The 17,583-nt window shown below is 41.0% G+C and overlaps 1 protein-coding gene across 2 annotated transcripts in view; it reads left to right on the top strand.

Moving 5' to 3' along the window:
- Window positions 1-6: 6 nt before the first annotated feature.
- ECT2 (epithelial cell transforming 2) overlaps window positions 7-17,583 on the top strand; it is a 32,212-nt gene continuing 14,635 nt past the window's right edge. The window contains exons 1-15 of one of the 2 annotated variants that reach the window (XM_042042352.1): window positions 7-1,957; window positions 4,022-4,237; window positions 7,957-8,114; window positions 9,152-9,234; window positions 9,334-9,426; window positions 10,354-10,536; window positions 11,075-11,164; window positions 12,084-12,191; window positions 13,327-13,400; window positions 13,525-13,655; window positions 13,792-13,907; window positions 14,090-14,152; window positions 14,527-14,749; window positions 16,278-16,414; window positions 17,090-17,209. In XM_042042352.1, coding sequence (XP_041898286.1) covers window positions 7,985-8,114; window positions 9,152-9,234; window positions 9,334-9,426; window positions 10,354-10,536; window positions 11,075-11,164; window positions 12,084-12,191; window positions 13,327-13,400; window positions 13,525-13,655; window positions 13,792-13,907; window positions 14,090-14,152; window positions 14,527-14,749; window positions 16,278-16,414; window positions 17,090-17,209 — 1,551 coding nt within the window. In that variant the 5' untranslated portion in view covers window positions 7-1,957; window positions 4,022-4,237; window positions 7,957-7,984. Of the gene's footprint in view, window positions 1,958-4,021; window positions 4,238-5,476; window positions 5,562-7,956; window positions 8,115-9,151; window positions 9,235-9,333; window positions 9,427-10,353; window positions 10,537-11,074; window positions 11,165-12,083; window positions 12,192-13,326; window positions 13,401-13,524; window positions 13,656-13,791; window positions 13,908-14,089; window positions 14,153-14,526; window positions 14,750-16,277; window positions 16,415-17,089; window positions 17,210-17,583 lie in introns of those variants that run through there. The other variant, XM_042042351.1, reaches the window with a different exon arrangement.

Genomic DNA, 17,583 nt, shown 5'->3' with positions numbered 1-17,583 from the left:
ACCCACTGCTGACATCTCTTACCCACTCCTGGCGCCCCATACCCACTCCTGGCACCCTGTGCCCGCACCTGACCCCTGTACCCACACTCAAACCCTTTGCCCACCCTAGGCTGAGTGGTTCTTTGGGGGCTGACCTGGCAGCACCAGACCAACCCACAAACCACCAGTTTGAAGGAATCACAGAATGGTTTGAGTTGGAAGGGACCTTAAAGACCATCTCGTTCTAAATCCCCTGCCATGGACAGGGACACCTTCCACTAGATCAAGTTGCTCCAAGCTCTGTCTGACCTGGCCTTGAGTTTCATATTTAGGGGTTGTAGCAGCAGAAGATGTGCGTGGTGGCAGCTCTTTGCCAGCAGAGAACGAGAACATCAATGTTCAGGTAGGGTTTGCCCTTCTCCACTGAGCCCAGAGGCTGAGGAGGTGAGATGAAGGCAGTAACATGAATCAATTCAAGTCAATTCAAAAGGATCCCAGATTCAAGGTGTTTCTAGGAACTCAGGGATACCTTTATTTTAACAGAAGAAACTGTACTGTTTCGCATTTAACACATCACAAAACGATTCCAGAATGATTATTTGTTTAAGATATGTTTATTTTGTAATTTTGTTTTGGACTGGGAGTTTTTTGGGGGGTTTATTTTTTCCTGTGGGTCAGTAAAAAATTTTGGTTTAACACAGGAATATTTCTTGTACCTAAGACAGGAAAAAATTTTAAATAGATTGTTTTTATCTCAAACACTATAGAGTTAAGCCTTCACACAAATCACTACTTAGTCACAGTCCTATCCTCAGGAAATTAAATTATTTATTTAAATAGCCAGATTCACGTACATTATGAATCTAATGCAGAAAAAAAAATAAAAGAATGAGCACCAAATTTAACAATGACAATAATTTAAAATGAATTCATAATACAAAAATTCACATAGAAACATAAATAGGGATCGGGAAAGCAGAAATTTCCTTTAAAAATTGACAAGAAAACGTAATAATAATGTTTCTAAGAAGTAAAAGGTCAGCTTTTAGTCTAGCTTTCCTGGAAGTGAAGTACCACCTCGCTGATTCTAAAGGTTGCAGAAGAAAGTTTCTGGAATTTGTGAGGAAGTCAGACCCTCTTTAAAGCATCTTTAACCTTTTTTAATAACAACAGCAGATGGATTTTCTGATTTTCACAGTTCGTTGGGTAGACTACAGAAGGGAAGAAAGAAGCTTTGCCAAGAAAGCAGCACAGGGTAAGTTCCTGAGGTCTCCAGATTTTTATACGAAGTTGTACCTTTCTGTATTATTTTGTGCTCACACCTTCTCTTTTACCTTGTGCTCTGCTCCCCTGCCTCCCTTGCTTTGCATACTCCCATTCCCTTGCTTTCCCAAGCTCCTGCCCCTAAAACCCACACCCAGCATCCTGAGTGTAATAATTGGTACCCATCTCTTCCAACAAAACTTACTGTTCCCAAACCTCTGGCAAAACTGGGTCCCACTCCTCTCTCGGCTACTTATAACCTCAAAATAGAGAGAAAAAAGGTTGGATGGGATTTCTCTGAGGTTTCTCATGCTGCCACTGACCCCCCACATGCATTCTCGTGCTTGATCTCTCCCCGTCCTCACAATTTGAAAACTGCTGCTCTGGCTGAACTGAATTGATGGCTCTTTGAGGAATCTGTTGTTTTCCAGGCGCTTAAAAAGAAGTCAGTTGGTTGGAAAAAAACCAACAACAAACCACTGTGGTTTGAGAAAGATCCCTTTGTTTAAAAAAATAGAAAAGAGAGAAACTAAACCCCAGAATGCTTGCAAGACGTAGGGGCCAGCAGTTTACTTATGTAAACTCACACCCTGAAGCCAAGAAACAGGTGCTGGACTGCCAACTTCCCGGGATAACACAGGGCATCACGGTCTCCTTGGGCCTCCTGGGGTTCCATCAGCTTCTCTGATGTGGCCTCCTCGTCTTTTTTCCACAGGTATGAGATCCCTGCTCTCACATAGCTGTCGTGTCAGGATTTATTTAATGATTTAATCTCCTGAAACTTTCTCCCTGTGGGTGTGTCATAGGTTAGCAAGCATAGTCCTGGAAGGGACGTCCTTGCTAAGGGGTGCTTACAGTTTCCTCTGGGAACTGATAGAACCTATCAGCTGGCCAGTTTGAATATGGACAATTCTCTAAGCCACTTAAAGTTGTGATCACCTCTGTGATCCACATTTAAGAATAGGCAAACTGCCCCTCCAAGCTCTCTCTCGTTTCCGGCGCTGGGACAGGTGGCTGCGGGCCCCGTGTGGGGGCCAGCGGGCCCGGCCAGGCCCTGCTTGGGCCAGGCCGGGCCGGGCCACGGCCATCCTGAAGCCATGGATCTGTTCCAGCCATGGAACCCCCCCCCACTGCCTTGCCGTGGGCAGCCGGAGCGGCTCGGCTCTCCCCCCTCTCCACTGCGATAAGAAAAATTCAACATTCCAGCTGCAAAGCTGCAAGGCTGAGGTGAGAGTAACCCTTTTATTGCTGTGAAGAGCTGAAAACCTGAGGGAAGAGAGAGAGGAGATGCTTAAAGCTGAAATTCTGTTGTGAAGCTATGATATATCAGAGTATCCTGTTGTAATTTCATGAAGATATGGGGGGTGGAGTGTTCAGCTCGTGAGCAAAAGCACCTGCGCTGAGATAGGCAGATGCTGACGCAGCTGTAATTTCATGAGAAGTTTGGACAGGGAGAGATGAACCAGATGAGGACTTTTGCTCCAAACGGGAAAGGAGAAAACCTCAGTCCGTAGAGATGAACCAGATGAGGACTTTTGCTCCAAACGGGAAAGGAGAAAACCTCAGTCCGTAGAGATGCTCCCAGAGATAGTCCTAACGATGAAGATGATGAAGACCCTTTGCTCCCAGGGAAGGAGAAGGGCCTCTGTTTTTGTTTCTGAACGGCTCAACCTTAAAATCGTACCCCAAAAAACTTCAAGAGTGGACCCTCGAAAGCAGTTGCGGGAAAAGCTGCAAGTCGGGGGAAAGGACTCACACGCAGGCAGAGAGACTCCTCTTCCTAAATGGACTGAACGATATTTGGAAGTGGGCGGCTGTCTCGTTGTGATAATGTTTTCATAGCATGAGCAAGAAGAGACTTCTCTTTCTAAATGGACTGAACAAGGTTATTATGGAAGTGGTAAACAGACTGAACATCTTAAGGGTTGTCTTTGAACATTGTCAGTGGGAGAAGGGAGGAAGGTGGGGGGAGGAGGAGAGTTCTGAAGGTGGTATAATTTTTTTTTCCTTCTTCTTTTAGGTCTGTTAATAAACTTCTTTATATTCTTTCAAGTTTGGTGCCTACTTTGCATTTCTCCTAATTCTTATCTCACAGCAGATAAACAGTAATGAGTATTTTGGACCAAACCACTACAGGGTGTCGCTGGTAGAGGAAACTATTTAACTGCAAAGGAAATGTAACACTCCTGGGTTACCGATGCCTGTGTAACTGGAAGGAATGGCAAGTTTCAGCTGCATGTTACATTTTACAAAACACAAAATAATGGGTGTGTCTATTTTAGAGCCTTTTGTAAGGAAAGCACTTTGATGTTTAAATGTCAGACAGATGAAGAATTGTAATTATTTTGTCATCGTTCCTGTACTAATCTTTAGTGAGGATAAATGCACTTGTTTAAAAGAAAAACTTAGCCACATTTTTTAAGTGATTACTACCTAAAATTTGTCTACGTTCTGTTCCTGGGACTCCAGGTTCACCAGAATAACCAAACTGCTTTATGAGTTTGTAATTCTGGATTTTCAAGTATATTAAAAAAATGGCTACTGCAAGTCACTCCCCATAGGCACAGGGACTCTCTATTTATGTACTGACCATTTGGGTATTGATAATATTATTTTTTAAACCTTTAACCAAGAAGTGATGCAGCATATCACCTCTTAATCCCCTGTCCCAATAAATGTGGTTCTCCTGTCTTTGCAGGCACAATATTTTATACAGACTTTTTTTTAAGATCTAGAGATTAAGTGAAAATAAATACACAATCACTGATATCTTTTCCAGAAACAAGTAATATTGACTCCTGTACTGCAGAACTTGTTCCAAACCTCGGAGAAACGTGGTCCCTGGTTCCAGGTGTGGGAGGAACCTGGCTGAAAAGAATTTTTTAAGAGTGCAGAGAAAGGAGAGAGCAGTGGAAAAGCCAGTGAAAGCTGGCCTGGCTTGGAATTGGAAAGTGATGGCCCACATGGGTACTTAAAGGTGACAAAAGGGCCTCAGGTAAGGGTGTGTTTAGACTGTAAGTCATTGTTGCAATTAGTCAATGTGAAATAAGGTAGTTGTAGGACTTGTGCAATAATCTGACACAAGTGTCAACATTGAAATGACGTCCCTGTTTTCCAGGCTGTTATTCTGAAATCTTTTCCTCAGGAAAATAGTCCTAATTTCTGTGTACCTCACCAGCAAATCTTTATCCACATAAATAACATCTGTTATAATTTTCTTATGCTTTTTCCTATTCTGTTTTTCTTCCAAATCATAAAAAGTCAATGGACTTTTACAGCTGCTCAATCAGTCATTAAAAAGCCTGAACTGAAAAAAATCCGTTGCATAAAAAAATTTGTAAGATCTAAGAACTCATTTTGGCAGATAATAGAACATTCTAGAAATAGAAAATATATCACTCATTGTTTTCACATTGGGAGCTTACATTCGCAGCGAAACATTGTGCTAAATCAGGTTCCAGGATGCTGAGCCCCGACGACAGAATTCCTTTCCCTTTCAGTAAGCTTGGGTATTAGGGAAAATGATAAATAAAAGAACGGTTAAAGCATTTGGTATAATTAATTTGACTTGGGGCTGGTTCCGCGGAGTCAGCTGTTCGTTTTTCATCTTGACCAGTCGTGTTTTCCGGGCAGCTCCTATTTCCTACGAACCGATTATTCTGAAACTCAGTATAACACATGCACAGCGACATTCTTTTGTTACTTATTAACAGCATTAATGCTTTTGCGGTGACCACAGCGACTTTCGTCTGGTGCCCGGGGTTGGTGTGAAGGGCGGCTGGACACGGGGGACGAGGAGGATAAAGGGGATGAGGAATATGAGGGGGATGAGGAGGATAAAGGGGATGAGGAATATGAGGGGCATGAGAAATATGAGGGGGATGAGGGAGGCGCCGCTCCTGTCCCGCCCACTGCATCCGGGTCTCTCGGCGCGGCCGTTGGGAGCGTTCAAACCCCGCGGCAGCCAATCAACGCGCAGCGTGCCCCTCCCAGCAGCCAATCAGCGTAGAGCTCGTTCCCCTCGCCCACCCAGCAACCTGTGCTCGGTACAGCGGAACGAGCGCTGTGCGTCTGCCCAGGAAACCGCTCACAGCCAATGGGAGCTTGCTCAGTGTGAGTGGCAGCTGCAGTGGCCGATCGGAAAGAGGAGAGGGCGAAGGGCAGGGCGGAAAGTGGGCGGGGCATCTCGCCGCGCTGGCGAATGAGAGGGCGGCTTGCAGAGGGGCGGGGGGGCCGGCAGCCAATGAGCGGCGGTGTGGGTGCGGCGGCTCGCTTTTTGAATTGGCGGCGGCCGCTGATGGCGGCGGGCGGCAGCGGCGGTGAGCGGGCACCGGGGCTGGGCGGTGTGCGGGCGGCCCGGAGTGGGGCTGGTGTGTCGGGCCCCTGTGAGGCCTCGGGGCCCCTACGCTACTCCGGGGTTCCTCAGGCCGCCGGCGGTGGTCTTCGGGCAGGGCGGAGCCCCGGGCCCGCCGGCACCTGCCGGCTCGTGAGGCGACAGAGGCTGTGGCGGTCCCTCGTCCTGCCCCGGCCGCCTTCCTGCAGAGGGCTCGGGAATCTTCCCGGGTGGTTCTCGGGAGGGACATGGGAAACGTGGGGGGTGTTTACTGTCCTTTCCTTGCTTTAACAAACGTATTTTGATTTGTGGGTGTTTTGTGTCCTTCAGCCTTCCCACAAAGTATTGGAAGGTTATTTCTGAGTGTGATTCTCTGGGGGCATTAGCTCTGCCTGGAGCCTGTAGTGACGGTGTTCTGACTTTTTCTCTTTATGTGAGGGCAAACTGTTCAGTTCGTGTCTGTGTGTGCTGTCTAGTCTTCTCTGTATCCTCTCACTTTCAGTCCATAAGTTTAGTGACAAGTTTTATGTTATTAACTATTGTATGATTATTAAAACAAGGTATAATTTTAAATACACTCAGGATGGAACCTCATAACTAAATAAATTGTAAAATCCATAACAAAAATCAATGTCCAGGCCAAAGTAGGGGCTTCTTCAAATATATGATGAAGCTCTTTGTAAGTTCATATACATGTTATTTGGTATAACAATAATCACACAGATGTCTCAGACTTCTAAGAAATAATATCTAGGTTTTAAGTTTAATTGTGCCTTCAGCTGGAGGGTTTGTTTTCTTCTGAATTTGCATGTAATGTCTTTGTGGTAGTCATTATTAACCATATGGTTTGAATCCTCCAAGAGTATGCTTCCCTCCACCCTTACTGCAAAAAAAAAAATAGGTAACTAACAGTTCCAGGTGGTGACATTGTAACAGGTGATTCCCCAAAGACTTTATGGTTGAGGTTACTCTCTCCTCTTGCTCTGTCTTAAGCTGCTCTGAGAAAAATGAGGTGAGTGACTGGGACTTAGGTCTAGGAAGTGCAATTCCATGAAGCTGCACGGCTGTGTGTGAAATTGAAACTAAGGTGGCAAGTCTGGTAACTGAATACATCTAGAATACATTTGTAGTGTTGACTTATTGCTCATCACTGTATTAGGAACTTGTGTATTATGAAGACTTGAATCCTTTGCACGAGTCCCAGATGTGCTCTCTGGAAGATAAAGTCTTTTCTGTATTGCTGGTATGCCAAAGTGCCCATTGTTTTTTGTCTTCTGACTTACTTTGCTGTGTAATAGGATGGTCATTACACAACTTGCAGAACAGTATGTGCTGTTCTCTAGGAGTTTTACCACCTCAAGAGTCCTCTTTCAGACAATACTTTAGTGCAGTATTTGAGTAGTTGCTGTTTTAAAGGGGCATTTACAGTCACGAGAACAGCTTCAGTTAAAGTGCTACAAAGGGTTATTGTACAACAGCAGTTCAGCTGCAGTTGTTGCTCTAGGTAACTTCTGATATCACTGTGCAAACACTGAAATCTGCGTGTGATGAATCACAGGAAATGCACCCTGCTTGCCTCATGTGAGAGAAAATGTGCTGTGTTGGGCAGGTGTCTCAGAACAAACTTCGTGGTGCAAGATTTGGGTAGGTAGCTCCCAGAATATGAGAGGGTTAAGAATTCTGCCTTTCCAGTAGGTGACAGATCTGATGGGCAGTGAGAGCATGGATGCATTCTGTTTGAGAAGATAGAAGCCTCTTTATCTGATGATGAAAGGGTACTTCTACTCTGTTATAGCTAATGTAGGACAGTAGACCAGACCATACAGATAGACATATATACCCATATCAACTTTGCAACTCAAGCATTTTTAATTTTTCTATGAGTAAGTAGTCCTGGCCCTACTCTCTCATTTTTAACCACAGTATCTCTACCCAGTTCACCTGAAAAATCAGATTTTCGAGATGTTATGCTTACCCTAATTCTTCTGCTAATGTTTCATTTCAACAATGCTAGTTTTAGTCTCAGCTATAGCTTATAATATTTTGTCACTGAAAGAAACAAGTGCTTTTGGTTTGTTGGTGCTTTGTGGTTAAGGTTTTTAAAATGAGCACTAGAGTTTGTGCTTGCCTGTGCTCAGAGCTGAAGTTCCCTCTGTGCAGACGAATTACAGAACCATTTCTGTAACAGCTTTGTTGTCAGTCCTCTCTATCAGTTGTGTTATTCTTGAGGCTCTTTCAGAGCTTCTCTATCAGTGGGAGTGGGAGTTCAGTAAGAGCCTAAATGTTTTGTTTTCTGAAGTCATTCTGACAGCCTTAGTCATAGGACTATTATGAATGAGCTTTTTGCACCTGTGACTTAGTGTGGCCTCTCTACCTTCCAGCTGTTGAAGAAAGAAACAAAGCGTAATCATGGCTGACAACAGTACTCTGGTGTCTGAAACTGGGAGGAGCCTCTTGGCTGATTCTTCTGTTCTTGATTCAAAACTTATAGAAACCTCCAAAGAGAATGTATTCCGTGCAACTATTCTGGATGTTGAAGGTAATGGGGGAAGTTTATTTTACGACTATTGCTTTTGCAATGACTGATTACTTTGCTGATATTTAGTAGTTTTGAAAAACCAAAAGTGCTTTAAACTGTGGAATTGTACGTAGAGTAGGCAAAAGGGTGTTGATCTGGGATCCTTTCATTAACAAAGGGACTGTCTTAATTTTTAAACTCATCTTGTTATAAAGATTTGGGGTTACAGCCCAAATCAAATGAGTCTTCTGGAGCTGTACAGAAAGCTGTCAGTTGCATTTGATGCGTCTTCTGTGGAATAAATCATTCCAGGTGACATTCTGACACCAGTGTTTAGCAACTACAGCTGCTCTGTTGTGTACAGGTTGATAGATTAATAGGTATCATAAGGTAGACAGGTGGGGGGATTAATAGTCTTGAGCCCAAAATTAATTCAAGAACAAATCTTGAAATTAAGAAACAACCACCAGTGTTTTCCTCCAAGGTAGTAGCCAAAATATACTGGAGGTGTGTTGATGCAAATGACATGGAGGCAACACTTGCTCTTCCTCCTAATATTTTGAAGACTTATTAATACATGGAAAAAAAGAACAAGGCATCTAATTTCAGTTCTGATATTCTTGGTAACTGCTCAGTTTCACCAAGAAAGTAATGAACCTTGTCAGCCAGGAGCACAGAAACTAGAAAAGATCCCAGCTGTTTATTTTCCAGCAAATCCTGGTATCTAATTCTGCTAGAAGCATTAAGCTGACAATTTTTTGGGGTTTGCATTTGCTTGTTGTCTCCCACCCCCCGTAATTTATGTTCTTGCTTTGACTGGTCATGAATTGCAGGTTCTTGTTTCACCTCGTATTAAAAAGTTTGGGCTCCAAGTCGATTTGGTATCCCTTAATTAAAGGATGTGGTTCTTGAGGTAACATTTGTTTTCAGGATTGTTCCTGATAAGGAATCTTGAAAAGCTACTGTGTGCCTGTATTCTTCTATACATTATTGCTTGATTCAGACATAACATGGATTTTTCTGCTAAAATACAAATATTATCCTTGCTTCTCTCTAAGCAGAAGAAATGCCTCAAATAGAAACAAGAGTGGCTTTGGTTCAGGAAGCAGGGAAATGTGAGGAGCTTCTGAAAGCCTTGGAGGTATGTGAGCCTGAGATAAAACAGTCACTGGAAGGACATGTTACACCTTCAGACTTTGTTACCAATTTGCTTCTATACTAAAGTTGTCCTCTTCCACAGACCATTAAGATAATGGAAGTACCTGTTATAAAGATAAAGGAAAGTAGTCCTGATAAATCAGAAGAAAAACTAATAAAAAGTATTATTCATATGGTATGTCATGCAATTAAGCACATGTAATTGCATGCAGCATGTTACACTTCACTGGGCCTGAAATGTGCACACGCTTTAATTTGGATTAATTGGGCATAATGGTCATAATATATGCTAATGGTTCTGATGGTGTCACAGCTCATCAAAGTACCAGGTTTTTTTACAAACACTTCCTTAAATATGGAGTAATACCTACAGCTCTTACCTAGTGGTGTTTTCTAACAGGGGCATCAAAATATCCGTGGGGACATCCAACTGCATGCTCCTATTCAGTCACACATAAGTTTGTGCTATGAACTGACTTTGTAATTGTCAATGGACTTCTCTTTCAATTGAAAGCTGCATTTAAACTGAAGTGCAAGAAATGCTTTTCCATTTCTTGATGTGAAAAACATAAAAAATAAAGTTTGGAACTCGTAACTGAAATTGGAACAGACCAAATTTTTAGACCCCTTAAAAATATCAAGCAATGAACAAAATCTATTTCTGTTCTTTAGATGTTATGCAGCGTGGAGCTTGATATTGCAAGCTGGATGCTACTTTTCAGTAGCATCCCAAAGTACCCTAAGCTGTTCTGACAGTCTGAAATTTCATTTATCTTTTGAGCTGAGGGGGATTTTTTCTATCTAGCTATTTCTAGTGCTACGTTATCAGTGTGAACTGATACGTAGACTGCTAAAGCAACCAGAATTCTGATTCTTCAAAAGCAGGAATTTAAGATGTTCAGTTTTAAAGCATGCAGCAGTTCATAGCTATTCTTATGCTAGAGAACAGTGCATTCCATTCAGCTTTCACAAATCCTAACTCTCTCTCTGAAATATGAATCATACATTTTTCTAATGGTCCAAAATAAACATCAGTTGAATTTTACACTTGTGCAAGTATGTTGCCTGAATAATTCTTTCCCTTTCACCCCTGTGCATCAAGGAAATTAAAACGCCCTACATAAAGACAGACACGATAGAAGAGCTTGGGGATTCTGATTCCCCAGAATTTGAGACAATCTTCGTTGTACCAGACTTCCAAGCTCCCATCTTTAGCAACCTCTGCAAGGCAGATTGCCGAGTCATCGGGCCTCCAGTCGTGCTGCACTGTGCACAGAGAGGAGAGGTGTGTGCTTCCTGCTCAAATCAGATGAATAGTTCTCTACTGCAGCGAGTTCTAAGAGTTCACAGTAAAATCTCTCTTGCTTTTCTAATCAGTTATAAACATTCCCAGCAAGAGAATTTTAAGAAAAGCAAGTTTCTAATGCTGTGTTAGAATGTTGCATGTAGTGAGAGAGTGCAGGCAAACAGTGGTAAGGCTACAACTGCTGCTATAGTTGTGGGAGTTAATCACCAGTTGGGATTATGCCATTAGGAAAGGCAGCATACAAATGATTCTCCAGTAGTCACTTTATATTTCCAAAAGTTGTAGAGCAGATGGATTGGGGAGGAAATAAAAGGAAGGACTGCTACCTGTGGAACTTGGGGGTGCTCTAGTTACCTTATCAACAGGGCTGGAGCTAAGGTATAACTGAATATGCAGACCTGGACTAGTGTCTGATGCATTTTTAATACTAGAAATAAGAGTATTGTATTAAAGGTAATGTGAAAAGTTTAATGGGAGCAGTATGCTGTTGACTAATGAGCTTCCTTCTTGTTTTCAGCCTTTACCTTTCTCCTCCCGTCCCCTGTACTGTGCAAGTATGTTGAACTTGGTACTGTGCTTTACTGGATTCAGAAAGAAAGATGAATTAGTAAGACTTTTTTCTTCTTTGGATTGGTAAAACCATTTAAAGTATATTTTAAGATACTCTTCTGTTCTGTCACCCATAGGGTTTAACCACGGCTCAAGCTTGTGTGGGGAGAATGAATTGTTTGTTTTGATTTTTTGCAAGTCCAGAGGCCGTGATATTTGAGGATGTGAGCAAAACTTTGTTCAAGTCATTTTATCCGTGTCGTTTTTGGCCACTTTTTTGTTGAGTGACAGTAAACTGCTCTAATATAATAGGGTTTAAAGATTTGTAAGTTGAGGCTTCAGATAAGATGATGTTTACCCAGTAGGGTCCTCTTTCTTTGTACAGATGGTAGAATGGCCAAGTAAGTCCTTGTAGCTCTGTTCAGAGCACTTGCAGGCATGTTATCTTGTCGTGATATCATGCTATCAAGACTTTATGCTTTGATACTCTAGCACTTTGCTTTTTCCTTTCAGTGAGGCAGTTGCCATCTAATTGCCCTACTGGACACCTGGGAATGAACAATATGGCTCCATATCTTCATCTGGGGAAAAAAAAAAAAAAATCCCAAACCAAAAGCCTTTGCCCAGTGTTGGGGTTAGTTAGGTTTGATCTGGAATTGACTAAATCAGTAAGGAAAACATACTTCAAATCTAATATGTGTGAAAAGATGAAGGCATTATGCATGATGATCATGAGAGTACTGGTGGCTTGGATAGTCTTCAAACTACACAGCAAAGCTGTATTAAATGTTGAAATAAAAAGAAATTTGAATAGTTATTGTGATGTATCAGCTGTATCTTCCGGAGATGTGAACAAGTTGTTTTAAGAACAGATCAGAGTACTTCTAGACCTTTAATGTAACCTTCTGTGACTTGCTTTGCTTTTGTATGGCACTCGCTTTTCAAAAGATGCTGAAAACTTCATCTTCATTTTTCAGGTTAAGCTCGTCACCTTGGTTCATCATATGGGTGGAATTATTCGAAGGGACTTTAGCTCAAAAGTTACTCATCTGGTCGCAAACTCAACACATGGAGACAAATTCAGAGTATGTAAGCTTGAGTTGGTATTTTATGGAAACCTTTGGAATTTGGCTCTTGTAGACTAAGTTTGTTCATTACACTTCAGCTCAGAGGCTGCTGGTTTTTTCTGTACTAACAATACCTGTAATGGTGACTTCATCTCTGTCTGGTGTTGATCTTTGGTATGTTTTTGTCTCTGTGGGACATCTAAACATAAATTTGAAATAGACAAGTACAGTAAATCACAAGATTCAAAATGGTTAAGTATTGATGTAGTTAAGACAGTGGTGAACAAGTGTTTATGTATCAACATGCCTGCTTTTGTCTATCCAAACAATAAACTTTGAGGTAACTTGCAAAAAACTTTGTCCTTAAATGTTGCGTATCTTCTTTTAAAAATTATTTTTTACTTGTTATGGATGAGGATTCAAATCTTCCTTTATGCATAAATAGATATGAGTGTGCTTTTTCTTTTCTGATTCTAAAAGGGAATCATTTGGGACATTTTTGTTCAGTTTAGAAGTAAATAAAATATTACAGGTTTTTGTAGTATTTAACATGAGATAGCAATGTCTATGCCCCTTGAATCTTCCTTGTTTGAATTATTGGTAGGATGTTGCTTTTTTTTCCCTTGCTTTCCCTTGCTTTTTTCCCTTGTCTTTATAATCTTGCAGTTGGAAGAGAGGTCCTACTTTCTGTTCAAACACTTCTTTCTGCCAACTCAAAGGAGAAAATGTAGGAAAACTGTACAATCTCTCTAGCAGTCATGGCAGTTACCTTTCAAATAGTCACTTTCTCTTTGATAAAAGCAGGCTGGGATATTTTTCTTCATACAAAGTATCAAAAGCAGAAAAAAGGTCCCATATTCCACTGGAACAGAGGTTTGATTTTGTGTTTTTGTGAGTGATGAAGGATATCAGACTAACAAAATGGTGCACTTCTGAGGAAATGTCAAAATAGCTATTGATCTGATCTCCTAGTCACTGAATTCATACATTCTAACTCTGGGGAGCTGCAGTTGGATATGACTCTTGAAAGAATATGTTCACTTTTTGCAGTATCTGTCTTGAAAAGTAAAAGGAGGGTTACAATTTTTTCTTGAGGCTAAGAAAGATTTAAATGGAAATATTTGGTACGACTTAAGCTTTTCCTGTTTTGTAGATTGCTGTAAGTCTTGGTATTCCTATCGTGAAAGCTGAGTGGATTTATAAAGCATGGGAGAAAAGGAACGAAATGTAGGTGTTTATTTTCCTTCAGCCTTTGCCTTGCATCCTCTTCACCTGAACTGTTGTGAGCTTCTGCTTAAATACTGACCTATCACTGATTTAGTGACCTTTTCATGCATCTTCTTTCTTTCAGTGATTTCTGTGCAGCTGATGACGACTTTAGAAATCAGTTCAAGGTTCCTCCCTTTCAGGATTGCATGTTAAGTTTCCTGGGATTCTCTGATGATGAGAAAGCTAACATGGAAGAAATGACAGAAATGCAAGGTAGTTGTTTGTGAAAACCTATGGGAAGAATGGGGTGGAGTTTATAATAATAGGTGCCACAGAACTGTTAAGTGAGTTACTAATTTCTAACATGAATATTCTTTCTTCTTGCTAATTTGCCTTTTTTTTAATCTAGGAGGACATTATTTACCAGTTGGTGATGAAAGGTGTACACACTTGGTGGTTGAAGAAAGTACAGTAAAAGACCTTCCATTTGAACCTTTAAAAAAACTTTATGTTGTAAAGCAAGAGGTTAGTGCTGAAAATTCTTTCGAGAATGCTGCTATGTGTGTGCCACATGGAAGCATGTGGTTTCTTATGAAAATTTATCTTCCATACCAACTGTGTTACTATTATAGATTCTTTTGAATATTTTTAACTTTGGGTGAAGCTCTGTAACGTGTTCTTAATGTGTGTTTTCTTTTTTCTTTTAGTGGTTTTGGGGTAGCATTCAAATGGATGCCAGAGCTGGAGAGTCCATGTATTTATTTGAGAAGGTGTGTTGGACACTTACACAATGCACAGCATATTTTGGTGGTAAAATTAGCATGCAACATAGTGTATGTGGGACCAGAGATCAGATGGTTTAAAGCAGCATTTAAGTTCCACATAATCCATTATAGATTCTATACATAGAATACTAATTTGGAATAGAAACTTTTTTCTGCTTCCCAGAGGTTTTACTTTTAGTCAAACAAAATACTACTGTTGTTTCCATTTTAAAAAGGGAAAAAGAAGCTTCACCCTTTTTGCCTCGGCTTTTCTAGGATGTTTCCTTCTGTGTTGTGTGTGATCTCTGCAATTGAATTATCTTTGCACTGAGCTGGACACAGAGGATAAACCCACTAAAGGAAGTTTTCTTTCCCTACAGTCAGAGAGTCCTGACTTCAAGAAGTCTGTGTCGCTGCTTTCCCTGAGCACTCCCAACAGCAACCGCAAACGGCGCCGCTTGAAAGAGACTCTGGCCCAGCTGACCAGGGAAACAGACGTGTCCCCATTCCCTCCTCGGAAACGCCCCTCAGCTGAACACTCCCTCTCTATTGGGTCCTTGCTGGATATTTCCAACACTCCAGAGTCAAGCACTGCCAATGGAGGTAGAGCTAAAACCTTCCATTCAGCCACACTTACAATGTTTAACAGCTCTTGCATGCAAGTGGAAATGGTGGTGGTAGGGAAGTCTTACAGGTTCTGCTACAGATTTGTAAGGTAATTCCAGGCTTTTTGAAGTGTGGAGGAAAAAATTGGAGTGAAGAGTTCAGACACAGGCCAAGCTGCCTCTTGTCATCACAGTAAGCATGTTCATATCTGAAGGAAAAGATATGGAGGTGATAAATAGGAATTACAGTTGGGTGTTACTCCAAAATGCTTCAAATACTCTGCTGGAAGTCTGTAGCAAATTAGCAGCATAGTAAACAGTAAATCATCTAAAATACTCTCCATAGGATACTTGGAGAAAGGAGGACAAAGATTCTTATCTAAAGGAGTTAAAGGGAAAATTCCTGCAGAGCCCACTCCTAGGTATTTGAAATGTTCTGTTGAGGCAACACTGTTTGTGCCAGAAAACTGTCTTGTCTAAAACTTCACAAGAATATAAATCATCAACTAGTTTTGGTTGAATGGACAGAGCTTTAAATATCTCTGCACGTGCTTCTTGTGGAAGAGAAGAACTGTAAAATTTTGAGTTAGTCAAAAGGTAATACCCAAGTGTTAGTAAAAGGCCCGGTTCCATCATGTAAAGGAGGTATCTGGAGCTGCTGCTACTTTAAAAAGGTAAATTCAAATCACATGAGAGCTCTCAATGAGGCACAACCTGCAAGTGATAATTCAGAAGGAATTCAGGAAAGATCAGCTTTCTTAGATGATGCTAATGCTCTTGTTATCCCAGTAGGGAATTTTCTTCTAATCCAACAGCAGTGGTCAGTTGCAGAATATGCTATTTTGGAAACAACAGATAAGGTACTTATTTCATTGTTAACTATGACAGTAATGAGCTTTGATATCAAAAAAAAGTCGGTATAGGTCTCTGAGATCCAATACATGAGCAAGTATTTCAAAGTCATGAACTGTTCCAGGTCCACCTTGGCTTTAGCTTTAAGAGAAATGAATTTCTTGTGTCTTTTTCCTTCCCCCTATAGGATGAAGTGTCAGTGTTGTGTGCAATGGCTGATTTTAGTAAATGGTTTTGAGCTACACACCTAATGCAAGGGTGGTAGGCAGCTGAGAGTGGTTTACGTGGCAAAGTTGAAAGTAGAAAAGCACTTTTGTACGTAGTGTATAAATAAGTAGTGCTCAGCCCCTAATCCTTGCTCCCTGCTGAACAAGGTACTAATAATAGGGTCAAGTTGTTGACCTGCCCATCAATGGCTTATTAGTTTCAGTCTAATTTGAGGAATAATTTATTACTGTTGTTCTATGAGTAGGCTGTAATAAAGAGAGCTTCTAGAAAGAGCCCTGGTAACTAGAATATAGCCTTTAAAAAAAGCCCCAAACTTATCTTCATTTAAAAATTCTGAAGGTGTTGTTTTTTTTTTTTTGGTTTTTTTTTTCTTTGAGGGTAAGGTTTTTTTGGGGGACTCTATTGTAATAAAGCTCTATTTTCTTTTGGGAATATCTCTTCATCAGAAACACCAAAATCCTGTGCAAGGCCTTCCAAAAATTCAACTCCTCTTCCTCTCAAGCAGTCTGCAAGATGGCAGGTTGCAAAGGAATTGTATCAGACAGAAAGTAACTATGTTGATATTCTGACAACAATAATTCAGGTAAGATGGTTTTAAAGCCAGTCCAGGTCAAATGTAATAAGATATCCAGTGTTTACATCAATTACTATTTTCAACCTGTGACTTTCAGGCTTTTGAGGGCTTGGGTGCATCAAAGCTTCATAGGAAGATGACAGTATAAGCAGTCTCATGTAATTTTACTGAGATATAAAAATACTCAGTTTCAGGTTGGAAAATACAATTTCTAATCTGGGATCTGCAGTGGTATTGCAATATATATGGAAATTGGAAGTGTCAGGAAAAGATCTTCATGACTAATATTTTAGATATTAGTGAATAGAGAGAGAGGGCAGAGAGAAAAATCTGGTTTTTAAATTATTCCAAGAAGAGCAGAATAGCAAACAACTTACAAGAAAAGCTTAATTTCTTGGAAGTTTATTTCCAGTGTAGCTGATTATCTACTTTAAAAAATGAGCCAAGATGTGTGTGAGTAGAAAAGGAGATGAGAGGGGGTTATGCTGTAGTGATGTATCAAACTAAGTGTTTGTATCTTCAAACCACTCTCCATAACCCACTCTTGCTGAATGGAGGCATCTCAAGATTGTGACTACAGGAAATTATGATCTAGAAGGAAAACACAGTTGTTTTCATAACTGTTTCTAACACAGTGTTTGGCAGTTGGGAGGGCATTAACTTTTTTTCCTCTTAATTCATCAGTTATTTCAAGTTCCACTGGAGAAGGAAGGACAACTTGGGGGACCAATCCTTGCTCAGGAAGAGATCAAGACCATATTTGGCAGCATTCCAGATATTCTTGATGTGCACACTAAAATCAAGGCAAGCTGCACCTTCTTCTCTGCAGGGGAAGCTTTCACAGAGACTGAATCTTTTCTGCATGTTTTCAGTTGCTGGATAGGTGTAGACTCTTCCTGGTGTTGATACATACTCTTCCAAATAGAGGCATCTGCCTTTTCCTGGCAACATTTCACAGTAGGCTTTTAAAATAGAGAGACTTGCAGGCTGCCTGCAACTTGGGGATTTGTTTGTACAGTTCTTGTTGTTGTTTTTTTCCAATCAATGGGGTCCAGTCTGGTTAATCACACCAGAGATTGATGTGTGCCCACTGAGACTGAGATGAAAGTACAGCTGGGTTTCTGTGTGTCAAATTGGAGTCACCTGCAGCATGCAGTGCAGTGAGAGTTGGTTTGATG

The sequence above is a fragment of the Corvus kubaryi genome, unplaced genomic scaffold (assembly GCF_017639235.1).
Source record: "Corvus kubaryi isolate FWS band 111438036 unplaced genomic scaffold, C.kubaryi_AGA036_p1.0 37397, whole genome shotgun sequence".
NCBI lineage: Eukaryota > Metazoa > Chordata > Aves > Passeriformes > Corvidae > Corvus > Corvus kubaryi.
This window is presented reverse-complemented; position numbering and strand designations above follow the sequence as displayed.